Raw genomic sequence first — 22,011 nt, forward strand, 5'->3', positions numbered from 1 at the left:
TATAAATCATGACAACTTGATAACATTATCACTCGGATAAATCGTATAATAATAAAATGATATCGGAATTCCTAACAGCATTCAGCAACACTAATCTCTATCACAATAATAATAATCATTCTAAATTTTAATTCCCGATTAGTAAATAATATGTTAAGTTTTCTAGTTTTGTTATATTTTAATTCTACACATTTACAAACACTATAATTTGATTCATTTTTTAAGTACTGCAAAATATTCATACCTATTACATTTTATCAAACAATGAGGAACATGGATTCTAGTGAAAAATTAGAACAGGTATTTACATTTTTGTTGTTCAATTTTTACTTATTCAAGAAAATTAATAAGTTTATAAAATAACGTATATACTTTATACTATTACCATTTATCTGATTAAATATACATAGACAGTCCATGTGATGTTTAAAATTGATTGCTCATTAGTAAGAACCAAAGTATTTAGAACGTTTTTCCAATATTTATATTTCTATGTGCTATCTATGGGTATTTAATTAATATTCCTACCCATTGACTACTGATAATTAAATCATCATTAATGATAATATAAAACATTCAATAGCTATGATCATGCCACAATTATTCAGTGTAATTTGTAATTTGTTTATTAAAAGTGAAACTGGATAACATAACAGTTTCATACACAAGATCTTCCAAGAATGTGATGTGATTTTGGTACCAGAAAAAAGTAAAAGTACACATTTGATGTTTTCAAATTAATAGTATAAATTAATTTGGTGTTTATCTCATAGTATTATTGTATTTTAGAATGTTAATGATTAATACTTAATAATAGCATGTTTATTATGTAGGAACAAAATAATTTAGCATTATTCAAAGAACAAGTAAAACGCAGTAGTCAATTATCTGAAAAAATGGTTGATATTCTTACATCGTTTGAGAATCGTCTGGGTCATCTTCAACAAACTATATTACCAATATATAATGAAATGGAAAATTTACAACTAAAAAAAAATAGTATGCTTGCCACCATTACTGATTGTAACATATTTTTACAAATACTACACGTAAAACATTACATCTTTTTTTTTCATTCATAGATGTTGAAAAGACACTTTTTGAACTAGACAAAGTAATTAAATATCATGATGTATGTCCGCAAGTGGAATCTATTATATTATCTAGACCAAATGGGCAAGATGGATTAAATGAGTACTTAGATGCTATGGAAAGACTCTATGAAGCTAAAAACTATTTTGAAAAAAATAATCCCCAGAGCGTAGAATTGGAAAACGTAGTAAGTTAATTTTGTATTATAAATGAATCGATTAATTTTTAAATTTGTTCTTTATTATCAAGTTAACATTTTTACATAACATCATTTAAAATTTTATCAGTATTCTTTGATTGAAATAATTTATTTAATTATATCTAAAATTCAATTTAAACGTCCTGATGAAGTTCTAGGTAGTTCAAATTTTACTTTTAAACTAAAAAAAAGTCGTCTAAAATAAAATGTTTATTGAATCAGGCAACCATTTTACATATTTAATCAAATGGAATTTAAGATCACGTTACCCACCCATGTATTAAGGAGAAAAGTATAGGCAATTTTTAGAAAAATCTTAATTTATACCTTAAACTTATATTTAGTAATACAGTAATGATAATTCTTGATGTAATGATAATGGTCGTTATTTATTTGTCAGATTATCACAGTCATCTCTATACACAAAACTACAATTATTTTTCATCAAAAAAAATGTGCGCAAATCAAAGCCTAAGTGTTTTAAAAATTTTGTAAAATCAACAAATTTGTACAGTAATTAAAGAAAAACATTATCTGTGCCATTATTTTAAAATATACAGATAAGCAGTGCTATTCATAACAACAACGACTGGTGTTATGGATGGGCGTATGGTAAACTATGATGAGGGTACCTCTCTTGACAGTGGAAATTTCACATAAAATCGGTCGCTGTTCTTGTGTATAGCACCGCTAATTGTACATTTTAAAATCAATCATGTCTTTGCTTAAGTATTTTTAAATTCTCGATTACTCTATCCACTAATTTTTTAAATATACTATAAAACGTAAATTTTAAACATTCTCAAAAAGAAAAAAAATGTTATCAATTAAAAAATAGTGCCTAAGCACCATTTATATAAGTGTTATTTAGTTTTTGTTTTATTTCTTGGTGATGCTCTATAATATACATTTTTCTTTTTTAGTCTTCACTGTTCAAATCTGGCGGGGACACAATTCAAAGAGAATTTAAAGAACTACTTTTAAAACATAGTAAACATGTTCAACCTGCTATTCTTCTTGATATTGTTACTAATGATGATGGTAACTACAATAAATATCCCATGTATAACTGTTCAATTTTACCTAAAAAAATTTAGTTCTATTTTACAGAATTAGTGACTGATGATTCGTCTTCTGTAAGTTCTATAAGCCATTTTCCAGAAAACGTTTCTACGGATCTTATTCGTTTAGCTGACTGGTTAATTAGTCAGTCGCGTGATGAATACATGAATGTTTATGCGAGGGTTCGTGCAAATACTCTTACTAAATCTATGACTACTCTTAAAGAATATCAGAAAACTGGTAGTGCAGGCAGCACCTATATGGCAGCTTTAGGACAAACAGTTGGATCTCCTGCTGTGGTATGTTATACTTAAAATAATGTAATTTTTTTTTTATTAAATCATAAAACATTTGCATTACAAAAAAATACATATGAATTAAATAGATTTATCTATCTCCTAAAAGCAAATGCTTGTGTCGGAGATAGAGAGTTATACATATATTATATTTTTTTTAAAAAGCAACAAAATGAATTATATATTAATCTCTTAAGCTCTTTAGCTCGAAACAATATAATTTATTATTCTAAACTATTCCAACATATAATTTTTTTTTTTTTTTAACTTTTCCAATATTTATATACAGCCAAGTATTTACAAATTTCTTCGCATGTTTAGGCATTATACGTATACATTTTTTTAATTCACAGTCCAAAGAGTTCATCCGGCCGTCATCCATTCTTTAAGACGTTTATATTTAAAACTCGTTTTCCTGATCTCAGTTGCAGAGCTAACAGCGTTATCGATTTTATTGTATAATATATCACAACATTTATTAACGTCTTCGATATGGTATAAATTAGTCCATTGTTCGGATTCCAACTTAGTATATCCTGATTTATATTTTTACTTATTTTAAATATAATGTATGACTGATACTGTTTTCATAGTTTATGTTTAATAAAGATCAACAACATATTATATAATTCATTTAAAAAATAAAAATATTAAATAATTCACATAATACTAAAATACTTTATAAGGTTCTCACTAAATTTCGCAAGATGCATACCTCCAAACGGTAGGTCATTCATTAAATCATTTCTTTTAAGGGTGGATATCTTGAACAAAAAGTAATTAATTAAATACAGACATTTATTCTTTCAAGCAGCCTGGAAGTATCAATTTAATTTTTAACTAAATTTATTTTAAATGTGTTATAAAATATCTTCTTTCTATCCTCTAAACTTTGAAAATTTAGGCTTATAAATTAACTATGAAGAAGTCTGTCTAGACTCTTTCAGAATTTGACTCATTTGATTTGTTGTATATTCCCAATTTTTAATTTCAAAATATTATTTTTAGAAATCAAAGTTTCCACATAGACCTGAAGTGACAGTCACTAGAAAAACTTCAAAGCGTATCCAACATGTGTAAGTCACTAAATTGTATAGTTATTAGTCTTTAAAGTATTAATTAACTATAATAATATTCTTGTGTATTTTTTATAATTATTAATGATTTTTTCATTATAATTTTAAGCTTTGAAAGAAAGGCCAATCGAATGTTAATGAAAGCATCTCAAACCATTGGACAGTCAACTGGTCTCAATTTAGGAAACAGACGACCTGCTCTTCTTGGTAAGTCAAAAAAAATTGTAAAAAAAAGGATTTATTTGGATTTATATTTAATTGAAATAAAATTTGACAGAAAATCGAGAAGATGTAGTAGATGAACAAGAAATGGAAAATTATCTAGTTTCAGTGATTGCCTTACAAAGGCTTATGCAAGCAGAACTTTCTCTTATGGTTGGTATAATACCTATCAAACATCACCACCAAGTGTTTCAAATTATCATACAAGAAAGTCTATCCAATATTGTTCATGAAGGAGAAGTAATAAATATTATTAAAATCTTTGTATTTGACCAAATTTTATATTTTAAAAATGTTTAAACAGAATATATCAGCTAGAGCTAAACGTTGTATACATAGAAAAGAATTCTCCAATGTGTTTGTTATGTTTCCAATCTTAAAGCATTTGGCTGCTATGAAGACTGATTTTGAACGTACAATGGAAGGATGTGATCCGATTATTCGAGGACAATATTCCACAATTCTCAATACTCTTCATTCAACAGTAAATACTTATGTCATTATTAGTGATGCTTAAAAAAAATGTTTGAAAACATAATGGTACACATATATTTTTCATCTTATTATAAAACCAAAAAGTGTTAATTAAATATTGTATTTTACCCTAAGTTTATAGTTATATTCAAATTAAAAAAACAACTGGCCAAATTTGTATGCTTTTGTTAGTTATAAATCGTTTAGTTTGTCATTTTAAAGTGTTGGTAATACGTGAGTTGCTGTCTTTAAGAAAAATATATTTAAGCATTACCCTAGTGATTAATATTTTAAATTAATTAATGGTGTTTATTTGTTGTAGGGAGTTCGTACACTAGACGAAATTATTGAAAGTGTTAGAACCGACACTTCTATGGGGTTGCCGCGTGATGGCACTGTTTACCAGTTAACTAGTGACGTTGTAGTGCTTATGGAACATCTTCTTGAATATATAGATAGTGTTGGTCCTCTTTTAGCTCAAGTTCCAATTTACAATAACATGGTACCTCATATTCTACCTGTAGCAGACAAATATAAATTTCTCTTGGGACTTTATATCAGTAAGCTATTCTATGTTGACTCTCATGAGTAAAATTTAATACCTTTATATTCTATATACTAAATCTTTCAAATAGCTGTCAACACTAAAGTGAACATTATTGTGATTGTGTTTTTAAGTTGACAAAACTAATTTTGCTAGTAGATTTTAAAAATAAATAAGTTATAAATCAGTTATTTTAATAGATTTACCTAATGTATAAGACTAATACTAATGTGTATTTTACTAGTTACAAGGTATACTTGGTATGAGTTTCTTGAAAATATAACATTTTTTTATTTTTTATTTTTTGCTTTCAGAAAAAGTGTTATCTCAACTAAATCTAATGCTCGTGAACCGAAGTGATTCTTACAACGAGATAGGCGTTAAATATTTGTTTAGACTGAATAATTGTCATTATGTGATCAAAGCATTACAACGGTCAGCTCTACTCGATATTGTTTCACTTACTGAACCAGAGTGTGAGAACACTTATCTCGAAATGATAGCAGCACATAAAAAATCATACCAACAATGGTAATTTTTTTTTATTAAAACAATAATTTGTTTATTCTTCAATAAATAACATATGATATACTATATTTCAGTTGGAGTAAAATTAATAGTTTCATAGCCAATTTAGATGATATACAAGTAGTAAATGGTAAACTTAAGGACAAAGATCGTAACATAATAAAAGAACGATTTTCTGTAAGTTTCTAATTTTCTTTTGTTATTATTTTAACTTATTAAACATTGATTTGTTAAGAGGCCGCTATATAACCAATTTTCTAGCGTTAAAACATACCTACACAGAATGCGTTTTACTCCCTCTGTGATGATTTTAGAGCAAAAATACCCATAATGAAAATGATAGATGACAACATTTTGGAGTCAATGTCGTATCTTTTTTTTTATAAACCTAATGTTTAACTTAATATTTAACATTTAAAATCATATTTTTTTACTTTTTAAAATATCTATCAACTTTTTTAACATTATCATTTTCAAAATTGGATATGACATTGTCCTTGAAATATTGTTATTCGATTTTAGAACAGGGGCTTTTACCATAAAATCACTATGAACTGAGTAAAACACATTCTGTGTAGCTATGTTTGGATGAAAAAAATGTTTAAATCGCTGTCAAGAATGCTGTGATAATCCGATTCAAAAATTTAATTTGCAAGACTTAAATTAATTAAGATTATGTAATTATATGTATAAAAGACTAGTCAATTTTTAATAAATATAATTTAAAAAATAGGGTTTTAATAAGGAAGTTGAAGAAATTCTTAAACTTCAAAGAGGCTATACTATACCAGACATTGAACTACGAGAAGGATTAAAGCGTGACAACAAAGAGTATATTTTGCCTAAATACAGCGCATTTTATGACAAGTAATGAAATGTATTCTATTTATTTAATGTAGTATTTCTGTTACTTTGTAGTACTAAGTCAAAATAAAAGACAAATTATTTTAAAATGTATTAATATTCTTGTATCAAATGTTAATAAGGGCCAATCTCAGTTTTTATAACTTTTTTCGGCGAATGACCTTAAATGTTTTTGTTTTCCATTAGGCTGTATGTTAATTTTGTAGACAACTTTTTATACATTTTTTAATTTTTGTTCTGGGAGTCATTTTTTTATACAAATTGAATAGTGTTTTAATTTTTATGTTTAGCTATCTAACACTATATTGCAAAAAAAACTATTGGCACTTGATTAAAGACGTACATTTAAAGCATTTATAATGAATAATATCTGTTTTTTTTATTTAAGGTTTTCACAATCATCATTTACTAAAAATCCAGAAAAGTATGTCAAGTATACTCCAGCTCAAGTGTCAGCGATGCTTGACAGATTCTTTGACGTGGCAGCCTAAGTTTATTTAGTATTTAAACATTTAAAAATATTTAAATTATTAATGCTATTACTTAAAGCATTATTTATTATTGTTTACAAAAGTTTGTATTTTTATATACCTAACTGCATTGATGTATCATGTATCAATTACAGATTAAATCAATTTACTTATTTATGTTTTTTAATGTATTAGTTTTATAACATATTTATTACTGACCTTATAATTGGCAAGTGTACTACTTACCATTTGCTTCTTTATTAGTGTTTATTGTATATTTTTTATTAATATGAAATGTTGATAAATAAACAATAATAACTATCCACGGTCAATAAAAAATATGTTAAAAAAACATGTTGTAACTAAAGTTTGTTGAAGTGGACAAATTTAAAATTATATTTAATGTGGCATTACTCTCGAACGCGCCTTCGCTGCCAGGAATGACATGCTTTGGTTATTGCGCACTACCTTTCTTAAATGGGATAGAGTATAGGTACATAAAAGATGTGGTGTGAGGAATTAAGATAATTAATTTAGGCTAATTACGCTTAAAATGTTGTAAATTTATAGTTGATTCTTTTAAAGTAACTGAATTAAATCTAGTCGAATAATTACACTAATCATGTAAATTATAATATTAATAAATCTTAAAAGGCATTTCATCAGTATTATAATATTAGTCTTTAGTGTCATAGATATAGTATGAATATTATATCATATTAAACGAACAGTAATTAGTAATAAGAACTAAATCTGGAAATTCTAAGTTTATGGTATGAATTGAGTGCAACAATGTAAATAAATAACTACTATAAAAAAATTAATAATTAATATCTCAATTATTCTCACTCCTCTGTATTCTGTTATTTCTGTATAATATAGTGTAATGACGTGTGTGTCGTGTGATAATTTATCTCATATCTGTAATCTGTATAATACATTGAGTATCGTGTAATAATATATTGCTTTGCTACAACTACGGTAATAGATAATATAATATATCGGTTATATTTATCCATAACCATGGCTACAAATAGCCATTGATCATAGATGTATATAATTAACTAGATTGCTAACTGTACATGCCACCAATAGAGAAGATTGAAGCAGCTACTTTCCGCCATTTCGGAGGGAATTAAAACTTATCACGCGAGAATAATATATGTTTATAACAATCATATATATATATATATATAATATTGATAGAATAATATATACAGATATATATTATATGCATTTATAACACACATAAATTCCACCAGAATGGCGGACCGTCGGCTTTAATTCTTATTGCTAGTTAGCAATCTAGTTTATTATATATATATCTGTGCCATTAATTAATCTATGAACCAGCAATACCAGATGATTTTTTCGAAAACATAATGTTTAGTACCCCTTGTTTCTTATCACCGCCAGAATTTTGTTTATCAATATTTGAAAAGCTATTTGTTAATAATTGTTAATTTTATTTTAAAATATTACTTAAGCACCTAGCTAACCGTGTTCTTCTATTTACTTTTAGGTTATTGTTATATTAATGTTACTACCTACTAGGTAGTTATAGAATCAATTAAAGTAATTTCTATATTGTATTTTTTATTCATTGAAATTAGACAGACCTTATGGACTTAATACAAAATTATGGAGAGAGTGACGACGAAGACAAGTAAATAACTACTACTAAACTACACTTAGCTTCGAATTTTGAAATCTATAATAACATTTATTTTACACTTGAAAAGTACATTTATATTTTGATTTTTTAATTAGAAATTCTGAGTCCAAGTTACCCGTACCCAAAACTGTTGTTTCAATGTTTGATGACAGAGAATTCCATCCAAAGCCAATTAATGATCAGAATCTTCATCAAGGAAGGGCTCGTATGTTTGAACATGAACGTGGCAATTGGGCTACTTTTGTTTATATACCTTGTGAGTAGGTAAAAAAATAATTAAAATATTTTTGTTGTATTTTCAAAATAATATATATTTCCAATTATTTTTTTCAGGCTTTACGGGATTGCTAGTGGGGGGTTTGGACCACAATTATATTACAGGGGCGTATTTAGATATTTTTTTGGGGGGGTGGGGGCTGAGGTACTAACTCCTAATAAAAACTTGATAATATTAGACTTCTACAATTCACATCCTACAAGCCCATAGGCAGACTAAAAAAAATTGGGGGCTGGAGTCCCCTCAGCCGCCCTCATAAATACGCTCCTGATATTACTACTAGATAGCTGCCTTCCTATACCTGCAATATACAATTTTTTTGGTAAAATTTTATATAATAACTGTATTAAAAAAGTATATATCTTTCTATAATAAATTAGGACATTTTCCCCAACTTCAAAATAAATATTGAATCAGTGTAATATATCAGTGGTTCTGACAATCTATTATCAGTATTTATCTCTTCCCATCAGCTGCTGTAGTGTAACCTTACAGTGGTGCTGGGACATTCACAGCACTGCTGGCGGGGTATACTAATAGCATACAGATCCAATATAGAAATCTAAGCACCCGGTGATGGAGACATAATGCATATCTATATAATTTATATTGATTTACTTTTAATAGGTCCAGATTTGGATTTAGTGGAGATAATTCAAGAAAAATTGAATGAATTTGGCCTAGAAATAATTAATAATCCACATGTCAGTCTTACACGAACAATTGTTTTGCAATTCCATTGGATTAATCGTTTTATTAGCGATTTGATATCAAAACTTAAGTCAATTGAAAAGTAATAGTTTATTACCTTATTCTAATAATTTCAAGTCTTTATTTAACAATTGAAGCTGTTTATTTTTTTAAGAGCTTATTGCACTGTACAACCATTTTAAATAAAATATTTCAATTGTTTTCATTAGGATATAATATTAATGTGTTGGTAATAGAGGCATTAGGGCTTATTTGAGACAACTTGATAGTAAAATTAAAAATTTATACTGAATCTGAAATGTCATTTTTCTAGGTAAATTTATATTATATATGCTCTATAACTTTTTTAAAAATAGTTGAAAATGTTCCAAATTTATACAAATTGTTCTTCAAACATAGTACTATCGATAAACATTAACAAACCAAAAAAATATCATAAACCCTTTCCCTTAGAAGGGATAGAATTTTTTTCTTTATTTCACTTTTTCAAGCAAAGTTTTAGAGATTTAGATCTGAAAATTAGACTGAAGGTAGATCTAAAATGGATCTATAACATACAATTTTCTCATAAATCTGTAGTCAATTTTTTTATTAAGGAAAAACACCAAAAATAGGGTAAATTTACACTTTGGCCTTAGTTAGTTTCTAGGTTGCTATGTGCGAGTGAACCAACAGTCAATAAGTAATGAAAATATTTTTATTATATTGTTAATTACGATATATGGGTAACTATGACAGTACATTTTTATAGACAGACGATCAACCCTGCACAAGACTAAATATTAAATTTATTACATTATTGCTGGTCCCACAATCTCTTCTAAACCGCTATAACTGGTTTGAACATACTATCCACAGATTTGCATCAAAGCGTTTTTTTTAAAAGTTATTTTATCACTTTCAGTTATAATATAATCTGTAGACCTGTAACCTCTCCGCCCCCACCATGCCCTGACCCCACTGTACTGCCTTTTTTACATTTGATATAGCTTAATAAAAATCTAATAAAATTCATTAAACTTTGATGTATAACATTTATATTTAACATTAAATTAAGTATTGATTTTAACCAGTTGAAATTAAACTTGATTTTCTCAAAACAGTTTTTGGCAATCACATCTTTATAAAATAAATGGCTTCAGTTACAATGTTGTAGCTTAAATATACAAAAATTTAATTTTCATTATATCTGTAATTATGTATTTTAGATTTACCATTACCTTTGGCGAATTAGAAGTATTTTGTAATGACAATTGTACCCGCACTTTTGTTGGTTTTCTTGCTCAACCTCCAGAATTGTTATTACAATGTGTAGAACAACTTGATGGTGTATTATCAAATTATAATTTACCTAAATATTATGAAGTAAGTATAATATTTCATATAATTTTTAATATAATAATTATATGTTACGAATAACATTATGTATTATTTTTTAAAGGATCCTAAGTTTCACTTAAGTGTTGCATGGTGTTTAGGAGATCAGTCTAACCATTTACGAACCAGATTAAAAAATATAGCATTTGAATTTGATGTATGCCGTATGCTTAGAGTAGACAAATTAATGTGTAAAACAGGCAATAAAATATTTCATTTTGACCTTGTTTAATTTGTTTGTAATATATATATAAATATATATAATTAAGTTTTCCAATTTTTCCTATCTAACCTATCCTATCTCTCAAGTTGGACCAAATTACACACAGTGTAAACAATTTCATCAAGATCAGTTAAGTAGTTTCGTAGTTCATCGCTACCAAACATTGTGACTTGAGATTTTTATATATATAACGATTACAATTAAAAATGAAAAACTTATGTGTAATTACATCAACTTGCATAAAAACTGTAAATCATTATTATATTCAATATATAATGGTATTTAAAAAAATTAAATTTGAACTTCGTATTGTTTTTTATTTTAAGAGAGCGCTTTATTCTGTGCTAAAAATAATCATGTTAGGCACATAATGTGAGCAACAGATGAGAAATAAATTTAATTTTTATTAAATGAAATACTTTCAGTAATTACAGACCTTTATGTAACAGAAATTGTTTATATTCAAACTAATACATTTAAATGTATAATAATTTTTGAAAACCATTTTTAAAATTATTATTTTTGTCAATTTGCTTTTGTTTATAACAAACTAACAAAAATAAGTATATAACTTATCATGTAATTTGTTGTGGCCGAGGTCTTAAAATAAGTTTGCCGGAGTCATCACAGGACATATTGAAGTCTGAAAGTACATGCCTTGCTCTTGATGTTATAATTGATGTGGCTATTACTTTTTTGTGAATTCCAGTCAAGAGTAATATCACTAAACAAATAGTCAAAACATAGAAATTTTATATCAATTAACAAGTTAACTGTTCTTACTTAATGTTATTGATGATATAGTAAATAATAAATGGTTGTAAAGTGATTGAACAAAAGATACTTTTGCTGTTTGTGGGTCTGTAAGCCAATAATATGCTCCAATTGATGCACTTATTGTTGAAATGGCTAAAATTGCTGTTTAAAAAAAAATACAATACATCAATCAAATTATAATTTGTTTTATAAACATGCAATGAAAATTATATATTGCTTACTCCGCCATCGATTAGTAATTGGTTTAATAGAAGCAATTACTTCAGTTAGTCTCCTCTCGAAAGCCTTAAGATCTATAACATTGATGACTTATATTATTAATAAATCAATAAAATAGCTGTCAAAAAAATATAGTTTCAGTATAAAGTAGTTCCAGAACTAAATTTTAAAGAAACAGTTGTAGTTCAAATAAAAATTAAGTCGTTGGGCAAGTACACGTTAAAAATTTACAATAAAATAACTAAAATTTAAAATATTTACTAAAATTATAGTATTATGTAATTTAAAAAGCATTTTTCTTAGAAAATATTTTTAACCATTAGAATGTCGAATAATCTCTTATTCTAAAGCTAGTATTTTAGTTTTTTATTAATACTATAATACTAATAAAACTACCATCGCATGCAGTCTGTTCAAATGACATTATAATTATTATTCAGTCTTGGTAATTTCTTGAATAAAATTTATTAGTTTCCGTACTAATTTAAAAACTATTAAACTAGTTATTTTTTTTAATAGTCCACTGCTCTTTTGGCTTTTACAGTTTACACTTTTACAATGTTTTGTTTTGATTATATTCGTTTCGTTATCAGTCACTTAGTTTACTATCACCACGAATTAAGATAACCGGATCACAAAATAACCAGAAGAGACACTCAAGAACATAGATACATATAATAAACTAGATTGCTAACTGTACATGCCACCAATAGAGCAAATTGAAGCAGCCACTTTCCGCCGTCTTGGTGGGAATTAGAACCTTATCACGTGAGAATAATATATGTTTATAACAATCACAGATTTATTTATATAATATTGATATAATAATATATACAGATATATATATAATATGCATTGATAACACACATAAACCCCACCAGAATGGTGGACCGTCGGCTTCAATTCTTATCGCTAGTTAGCAATCTAGTTTATTATATATATATCTATGCTAGGTTATAATAACTTGGCAAAAAAAAAACAACCACGAAGGCGGGATAATGCGGAGCGTTGGCATCAGTGTTACCGTCATAACCATAGTGACATCGTTTACTAATTGATTACTTTATTATGTACGTAATATGTTTAATCAATGATAGTGGTAACATGGAAACTTGTTATCACCCGGAAGGTGGGAACCTATGGCCGAATGTCATTTATCAACACACATATATATATCTGTGTTTATCAATGACTTATGAGTGAATCATCCGTGGTGTTTATTGGTTATGTCCATGTTTTTATTTTTCCGCTTTATAAATAATACGAGTAAATTCTTATTGTTTAATATTTTGTAATAGTCTTGTATAACTGACTTTAATCATCATGTCCGTAAGTAATATTTTTTGTAATAAGTTTATTGGTAATTTAACCAGTTAAGGTTGCATGCGGCTTTTTGTAATTTGTCTTGCATTTTTCCCTTACACTTAATAGTTAAAATAAAAGGTATATTATGGTTATAATATAAAGGTATATATGGTTTTTAATTTTCTTTTTGACAATGCATATTTGCATTAGTACATTACTAGGGCTAAATAATAATATTATCAAAATAAAAACCCTCCTTTTTGTTCCAAGTAAAAAAAATATATTCTTTTGACTTTTAGCGCTATTAACTGTTAAGTTGTGAATATTGTATTAAGCTAAGCTAAGTTAAGTAAACTTAAATATTGTGCCTGAATATTTTTACAGGGATGTATAATTGTTAGTAATGTTTGTATCTTTTAGCATGTGATGAACAATATAAAATAAATAAATATTTAAGTTAATGTAAAAATGTTCTCGTCCAGTAAATAATTATAATATTGAGTAATATTTTTAGTTTACTTAACTTAGCTTAATACACATAGCAGAGATATGAAGTAAGTGATAACCAGATTATACAACTCGGCTACCACGGTGACTTTTTACTATATTTTTACCTAAAAAAAGTTTTCTAGAGGTGTGGCTAACGGATCACTCCCTCATCAAGCCATTCAAGCTATACTACTTACTTATTATTATTATTATTATTATTATTATTATTAACACATTTACTTATTATACTTAACATATATACTGTATAGATTGTAAATATTATCTTAAATAAAAATAAAAAAAATAAAAAAGTTTACTTCTAATTTGGATTTATAACTCCACTTTACTTATCATTATAACATAATCTTTACAAAAATATAATTTGCATAACATTTCTGATATTTTAACACATAGTAGATAAAAATCGGTTCTGTAGTTGTTAGTTAGAGAACTGTTTTGAAAACAACAAAATTTACACAGTTAAAATTGGTAAACTTTGCTTCGAGATATTATACACTGGTCACAGCGCGTCCTAATTTTTTATATTTAACTCGCGTCACAGCCATGGCACTGGATAATTATTTTTTGAGGTATTAACATGTTGAAAAAATTCTAAAATTTGTAAAAGCTACCTATCTTTAAAGAGTGTTTGTTGTTTATTTATTTAGGCAGCTGCGGTAGCAAAAGTTCAAGAAGTGCGAGAAATATCTCGAGTAGAAAGGATTGGTGCACATTCTCACATACGAGGTCTTGGGCTTGATGACAATAGGGAACCCAGAAATGTATCACAAGGCTTAGTAGGTCAATTAAAAGCTCGTAAAGCTATGGGTGTTGTTTTGGATATGATAAAAGAAGAAAAGATTGCTGGTAGATCAGTTTTACTCGCTGGAGAACCAGGCACAGGTATTTTTATTCAGTATATAATACATTTTTGCGACTAGATTTAAATTTTTTCAACCATATAATTAAATCTCTTTCTTTACCATATCCCAAAAAAATGGGGTTGGTCAGCCAAATCTGCTCTCTTCTTAAATATATCCTATCATCGTTCTTAATTCATTCTACATATCCTCCATATCATATTTTATCACATACACCTACTTCTTTGGTTCCACTAACTTTGGTTGTTAATAATAAACTAATTATTTTATCTTGTACTCTATAATATTTTCATTATTCAGGGAAAACAGCAATTGCTATGGCATTGGCACAAGCTTTAGGCTCAGATACACCATTTACATGCATGTCAGGTTCTGAAATATATAGTCTGGAAATGAGCAAAACTGAAGCGCTGACTCAAGCCATTCGTAAATCTATAGGTGTTCGAATAAAGTAAATTAATTTGTATTATAATATTGTACATTATACAATTATTATTTGTTTTTCTATTACCTATCTGTTATATTTTAGAGAGGAAAGTGAAATTATCGAAGGTGAAGTAGTGGAATTTCAAATAGAAAGACCCGTCACGGGAACAGGATCAAAAGTAGGAAAATTAACCATGAGAACTACAGATATGGAAACAGTTTACGATCTTGGAAATAAAATGATTGAAGCATTGTTAAAAGAAAAAGTAACATTTATTGTTTTTATTTATTAGTATTTTGTCGTGTATACTCTATGTTATATTTGTGATACAAAAGGTTTTGGCTGGTGACGTTGTTACTATTGACGTGGCTAGTGGAAAAGTCAACAAAATCGGAAGATCATTTACTAGATCCAGAGATTATGATGCATCTGGTCCACAAACCAGGTATTATTTTGCATTTCATTTACTGTTCTATAAAACACAGCTAATAATTGTATATTATTTCTTTACAGATTTGTACAATGTCCCGAAGGAGAACTTCAGAAACGCAAAGAAGTTGTACATACAGTTACATTACATGAGATTGATGTAATAAATTCAAGAACACATGGATTCTTAGCATTATTTTCCGGTATAATGATAACTTTACTAACAAATGTTTATTTATTTGGTCAGAACTTTTGTGTGTAATATGATATGTCCAAAACTATCTAGTAATTAGGTAGTTTTTTAGGTTATAGTCTAAAAAAATTTGTTCGACTAAAGTAGTGTCTCGCTAACCCAGACTTTTTAGGACCAAACTCCGCCCGAATCACCAAAAGTTTGGATTAAACGGAATGAGCTTTAAAATGTCTGTAAAATAAGTTTGAGACAGTTAAACTACTAAAATCAAATTTTCATCATAATTTTTCAGTTTCAGTACAATTTTGTTGGACTAACTTTTTTCTGTTTACACTCATCGGCATCTAGCAGTCAATTTCTGGTTAAAATAATTTTTAGACATCTCTATTATCTGTAATACAAAATTCGAACACTGAACAAACACCTAATTATGTGTATCCGTAGGGACGTATAGTATTATAATAATTAGATCAATTTTATCAAATCTATGATTTTATAATATTTTACAATAATTTTTAAACAGTCTAATATTAATTGATTCAATATTGTTTATTATTGCATACCATATTGATATTTTAAATTATACATCATTGAATTTATAAAAATCTCTGAAACAATAAAGTAAACAATTTGAAAACTTAAATAATTTTCAAGTTTTGAGTGAAGTTTTTGAAAATTATTTTAGTTTTTTAGGGTTAAGAAGACGTTATACCATTTAAAAATTATTGTAAAAAATGGGTTTATGGTAAAGCGTGTAGGTCAAAGCGACTTGGTCATAGAGTAAAAATGTTGGTGCCGTTAAAAAGAGGAGAACTTTAACTAGGTTCTCTCGTCGGTTTTTATGGAAAACTTAAATTTTACCTAAAATACAAGCACTTAAAAAAGTTTAAAATATGTCAGAATTAAAATATAAATTGTGAATGTTGGGTTCATGTTATCAAAAAAAGCCGACGAGAGAACCTAGATAAAGTTCTGATTATTTTAAATATGTAAAAAAAAATGGTCTATGATCGTTATTTAGTTGATAAGAGAGAATATGCGTACCAGTTTAGATGAAATTTTTTTTTAAATCTCTGTCAAGGATGCTGTGAGATTTTGAAAAATAAATAAACTACCAAAAAAGAGTCAAGATTACATAACTAATAATTAAACATCACAGTTTAGCATTTAAATTACGATTTTACAAAAAATTGCCTATACCTAACTCCTTAATAAATAGGGGATATAACGTCATCTTAAGGGTTACAAAACATTAATTAAATAATAATTTATTGAAAAGATAAATGAAGAGTGAATTTGTCAAATGTTCCAAATGCCAAAGTATAAAAATTGAATTTTATAATTTGATTTGTATTTTATTCATTACCGGAAACACAAACATGTTTTTAAATTTTAAATATGATTGTTTTTTTTTTAAATAATTATTTCTTACTTGAAAAATTTACAAAATTGTTTCTGGTAATGAATAAAATACAAATCAAATTATAAAGTTCAATTTTTATACTTTAGCACATAGAACGTTTGACTAATTTACTCTTCAAATACGTATAACACTTGGCAATTATCCATTAAACACTGAAGAGTTTGTGCTGTAGCATGTGTCATGAAAATGTTGCCATTCAACTCAAAGAGAATTGCGCAGTTGCAAGCTTGTAATAACAATAAAGCGCACTAGGGACATACTTTACTCCTATGTGATATTTAAATAAAAATATTATTTTTATTTAATTTTTACATATTTTTCAGGTGATACTGGAGAAATTAAATCTGAAGTCAGAGATCAAATAAATTGTAAAGTCAGTGAATGGCGAGAAGAAGGCAAAGCTGAATTATTGGCCGGCGTTCTTTTCATTGACGAAGTAAATAAAGCACTATATTTTAAAATAAATGTAAAAAGTAACTAGAAGTGGGATCTAAGAATAGTGATGTCGATGGATGTAGTCACAGGACTGTAGGAACTATTTTAACTACAACTGTTAAAATCTCTTTTTAAACGCTTTGATGCAAATCTGTAGGTATGTTTTAGGTATGTTTAGAGTCTGTTGATATTAATTTGTTGTCGTTATATATCGTATTAATAATATAATAAAAATATTATTTCTTTTCATCTTACTCATTGACTGTTGATTTATTCAAACATAGCAACTTGGAAGTTTAATACACTCAAAAGGTATTTTTCTCGTTTTTAATTTTTTTTTTGGCCCAATAAATTACCTTTCAGGTATTATTTCTGATTTATCAACTTACTGTATGTAAATTTAACATTCTAATGTTAAAAATGTACACAGCTTTAATTTTGATTTTACGTAGCACGTTATAACTTTTCGAAAAACAGACAATTAGTTAAAATTTTAATAAAATATTTTGGTTGGTTTATTTACATGATTATATATTTTACAACTGATTAAAACTATATAATATTTATTAATAGTGAATAGTTCTTATTTACGGTTTTGCATCAAAACATTTATTTGAAAGTGATTGTATTACTTTCAGTTAATTTGTTATTGATTATATATTACTTATTATTATTATTATTATTATTATATTAAAAGTGTAAAAAGTATTTATACACCATATTATTTTTTTCTAAATAATTATTTACTTTTATGATATTTAACTCTTCTTTCTATAAAGTAACAATTGTACATTCTATATTTTGAAGTAATTCCTAAATATAATAAAAATAAAAGAATTTAGATAAATGAACAAATGTTAATTTACAGAAAAAGTTATAAATCATGGAAGAAATTAAATATTTTTAATAAAAATAGAGTGTATGAATACTTTTTACTTCACTGTATAATGTATATTTGTATAAGTATAATACAATAATAATATTACTGAATAATATATAATTAAATATATGTATATATCCGTAATTTTTTTTTTTTTTAGTTGTAAAAAATATTTCTCTAAATTTTTTTGGCTTTTTCTCTCTTTGTCTCGCTATTTTAAAAAGAAGCCTTTACTTAAGGCTTGTCCATCCCAGACATAAAATATCTTTCGAGCAGATTCACAGCTGGATCTCAACAAAATTTCAAAAATTCTTTGTTTAAAAAACTGTAGCCAAAAGTGTAAATAAACTTATTTACGTTATTCTAGAGCTTATTTGTATTTTTTCAATAACAATTAAACCATTTATAAATAGGCCGAAACAAAGTCTATGAATTAATGTATGTTTTAAGTTAAAATAAGGCCATCAAAAAGGTCTGTGTGTGCTCATATTGTGACCATGTTTTTTACGACAATTCTTTAATTTATAAGATATTCTAAAATTCAGTTCAGGATTTGGATTTTAAAAAAAATTTAAAGGATTATTTTTTTACAGTTTGAAGTCTTTTGGGAGGCTTTGACTACGGTTTTCTAAAAAAAAAAAAAACCATCATAATATATAATTTTTTTTTTAGGTACATATGTTGGACATTGAGTGTTTTTCATTTTTAAACAGAGCTCTTGAAAATGAAATCGCTCCCATAGTAATTACAGCAACTAACCGTGGAGTAACTAATATTCGTGGTACAAATTATAAATCCCCACATGGTGTGCCACTTGATTTGCTTGATCGTATGGTTATTATTATGACACAACCATACTCTGAACCAGAACTAGAACAGATTTTAAGAATAAGGTTTGTATGAAGTTTTTCATTCTAATTATGTTAAAAAATCATTTTCACTGATTACCTGTTTTTAAAAAAAAATATGATTATAGAGCCGAAGAAGAAGATTGTGAAATATCTAAAGATGCATTAGCCATTCTAGCCAAAATTAGCAAGTCTACATCACTGAGATATGGCATTCAATTAATCACCACAGCACATTTGGTTTGTAGAAAACGTAAGGCTACTGAAGTGACAGTGGATGACGTAAAAAAAGTGTATAGACTATTCTTAGATGAAGAGCGCTCTACTCAGCTTATGAAAGAATACCAAAAGGAGTATATGTTTGATCATTATGCAATGGGAGGTTAGTATTACATATGTACATTGTAATGTTATTGATGTTCATTGATTTTTTTTAAATTTGAAAATAGATGCTGAAGAAGAAGAAGACAGAGAAAATAAAGAGGACTCTGATGCTATGGAAGTTCAAAACAACAGTTCGTCTTGAGCATCTTTATCGTAATAATAAATGTATGATCTCTCTCTCTCAAAAAAAAAAAAATTTTAAAAAATTAAATGTAAAAAAACTCCATTTCAAATAACTTAATCTCTGATGTTATTCTCTGAATGTCTAATTTTTATTTTTTTTTTATTTTTATAATAAAACATTGATTGGACAGTTATGTGATTTTTATGGTAAATTATTCTGATACTAATTACAGCAAGTTAAGGACTATATATTTTTAAAGGGCTTCTACATCTGCATATATTTGGTCGGAAATAACTCATTATAATTTTAATTGTTCTCTAGAATATATAACCTGACAATAGTTTTAAATACAGATATAGATTTTTCAATATTTAATTATTGCGCATCGATCAAAGTACAATTTTCATTTTCATTTAAAATATATTGTAAAAAAAAAAAACTTTTATTTTTCAAATAGAATAATTTATTAATAAATTATAAATATCTTTAAAATTGTGCCACGTTTGATACTTTGTAAATGTTACGAATAATTGAAATGTTTTTTTCAAACTTAAATTAGTTTTTTTAGGAATGTACTGTTTGAAGTAAAAACATGTATTTGTACAAAAACAGGGCATGTATAATGCATTTAATCATGTATTTAAAAAAAAATTAAATAACAAAATATATACCTTATGCTGTGGTAATGTATAAGTTTAAAATTTTTAGCTTAGTTTGTTTAGTTTTATCTAAAAATTGTCTATATTATGTACCTTAATAAATTCTATTGTAGGGGGCCACTAAATAGATTTAAAATGTGTACACCTAATACTCATATTTTATAATTACTCTTCATGTTATTATAACAATATAATATAATACTATTCAGTTTAAGCAGCGGATTCAATTTTTCTATTTAATAAACTCTGACTAAAATCCATTAAATAGTTTATTAAGGGGCAAACATTTTTCTAGCAGATTTTAGTTGTTTGATTCAAGGTCTATTAATTTAAAACACAGCTAGCAATTTAAAAAATATATATAACGATAATTTAATAGTAGAATAATACCAAAATAAGAGAATAGTACAGGAATTGCAGACGATGTGTCTAGAGTAAGATAATGCCAGAATAATCCTAGAATGAAAGTTATGAATAAAACAAGAAATTTTAATTTTAATTTAAAAATTTTAATGTTGGTTGGTGAAATTACTCAAATATAAGTTACATAAGTGGCCTGTGTAGAGATTAATAAAGAAACCTCAGAAAGGTTAGAAATCCATTTATATTCTTGGTTAAAATGACGTTGCCCTAATTTTCTACCTTAAACCTGACTATACGGAATGCGTCTTACTCTGACCATGATGGTTTAAAAAAATAATAAAATGCCTTTTTTTCAACATCAAGTATTAACATTGACTGTAAAATGTATGACCAATGGTATTAAGTTAAAACATTGATTAAAAAAAGGATATGTCGTTGTCCTCAAAAATGTTATAATTTGTTTTATTCTGTAATAGGTATTTTTGCTCTAATACTATCAGAGACCGAGTACTCTAAAGCTCATATTATTGCATTAAGCTTATACATGTTGCCTATACATTACTCCTTATTAAATTCCCTACTAATTACATCCTTTTTATTGGAGGAGTTTGAAAATCATATAGTAAAAAACTGACATTAGGATAATGATGCAAACTTGATGGAAGAGGAATAAACGACGTAGAAGGTATGTATTTTAAAATTAAGGGGATTACTAGCGGTCTGTTCTTAAGGAGTTTACTTATTAGTATAGACAATATTTAAACAAAACTTCAAATACATAAAATGGTCCATTTCAATTCTGTAAACAGATTCGAGTTCTTTGTCTTTATTACGATGTACCTATAATAACAAGATTATAAGTTATAAACACATATTATTGATGTGATAAACGTTATAACATTTATAAATTCTCATCGAAGCGTTTTTTAAAGTGATTTGATCACTCAGCTATATTTATATTTTCTAAAACTTCCCGACTTAACTATGCTCCGTATCTTCATTATGTTCTTATCCTTTTATATAATATGTGCCGCCTTTTTTTATAGTAATTATTGTACCTACCCAGTACCCGGAAATGCACACAT

General features: G+C 26.8%; 4 protein-coding genes across 6 annotated transcripts; 3 read left to right on the top strand and 1 right to left on the bottom strand.

The window, feature by feature from the left end:
* Positions 1-96: 96 nt before the first annotated feature.
* LOC126839086 (exocyst complex component 7) lies at positions 97-7,014 on the top strand. The gene is made up of 14 exons (XM_050574066.1): positions 97-300; positions 834-999; positions 1,083-1,279; positions 2,215-2,332; positions 2,402-2,652; positions 3,658-3,725; positions 3,835-3,932; positions 4,003-4,187; positions 4,252-4,431; positions 4,744-4,981; positions 5,280-5,496; positions 5,568-5,670; positions 6,227-6,360; positions 6,746-7,014. Exons 1-14 carry the CDS (start codon positions 265-267, stop codon positions 6,846-6,848), a joined length of 2,094 nt encoding a protein of 697 aa, XP_050430023.1. The 5' UTR covers positions 97-264; the 3' UTR covers positions 6,849-7,014.
* Positions 7,015-8,254: 1,240 nt separating this feature from the next.
* On the top strand, positions 8,255-11,420 carry LOC126839095 (U6 snRNA phosphodiesterase 1). 2 transcript variants are annotated; one of them, XM_050574133.1, is made up of 5 exons: positions 8,255-8,493; positions 8,598-8,762; positions 9,407-9,572; positions 10,699-10,855; positions 10,932-11,420. In XM_050574133.1, the coding sequence occupies exons 1-5, from the start codon at positions 8,469-8,471 to the stop codon at positions 11,097-11,099; spliced, it is 681 nt and encodes a 226-aa protein (XP_050430090.1). In that variant the 5' UTR covers positions 8,255-8,468; the 3' UTR covers positions 11,100-11,420. The 2 variants fall into 2 exon arrangements, with proteins under 2 accessions (XP_050430090.1, XP_050430089.1); XM_050574132.1 differs by having other exon boundaries at positions 8,258-8,493; positions 8,598-8,758; positions 10,932-11,360.
* Positions 11,421-11,492: 72 nt separating this feature from the next.
* Positions 11,493-12,882, bottom strand: LOC126839099 (nuclear envelope phosphatase-regulatory subunit 1-like). The gene is made up of 4 exons (XM_050574138.1): positions 12,483-12,882; positions 12,089-12,160; positions 11,874-12,008; positions 11,493-11,814 (listed from the first exon to the last, which is right to left on the bottom strand). Exons 1-4 carry the CDS (start codon positions 12,508-12,510, stop codon positions 11,666-11,668), a joined length of 384 nt encoding a protein of 127 aa, XP_050430095.1. The 5' UTR covers positions 12,511-12,882; the 3' UTR covers positions 11,493-11,665.
* A 385-nt stretch (positions 12,883-13,267) lies between these two features.
* Positions 13,268-20,097, top strand: LOC126839092 (ruvB-like 2). 2 transcript variants are annotated; one of them, XM_050574127.1, is made up of 10 exons: positions 13,268-13,415; positions 14,549-14,783; positions 15,062-15,212; positions 15,291-15,453; positions 15,524-15,633; positions 15,702-15,820; positions 17,557-17,669; positions 19,221-19,441; positions 19,525-19,778; positions 19,846-20,097. In XM_050574127.1, the coding sequence occupies exons 1-10, from the start codon at positions 13,410-13,412 to the stop codon at positions 19,920-19,922; spliced, it is 1,449 nt and encodes a 482-aa protein (XP_050430084.1). In that variant the 5' UTR covers positions 13,268-13,409; the 3' UTR covers positions 19,923-20,097. The 2 variants fall into 2 exon arrangements, with proteins under 2 accessions (XP_050430084.1, XP_050430085.1); XM_050574128.1 differs by lacking the exon at positions 13,268-13,415 and adding an exon at positions 14,352-14,470.
* The last annotated feature ends 1,914 nt before the right edge of the window (positions 20,098-22,011 follow it).

Source organism: Adelges cooleyi, unplaced genomic scaffold (genome assembly GCF_023614345.1).
Source record: "Adelges cooleyi isolate 19-005CV unplaced genomic scaffold, UGA_ACOO_1.1 ACOO_flye_CR_arks_rails_tigmint_CR_PRNA_30, whole genome shotgun sequence".
Lineage (NCBI taxonomy): Eukaryota > Metazoa > Arthropoda > Insecta > Hemiptera > Adelgidae > Adelges > Adelges cooleyi.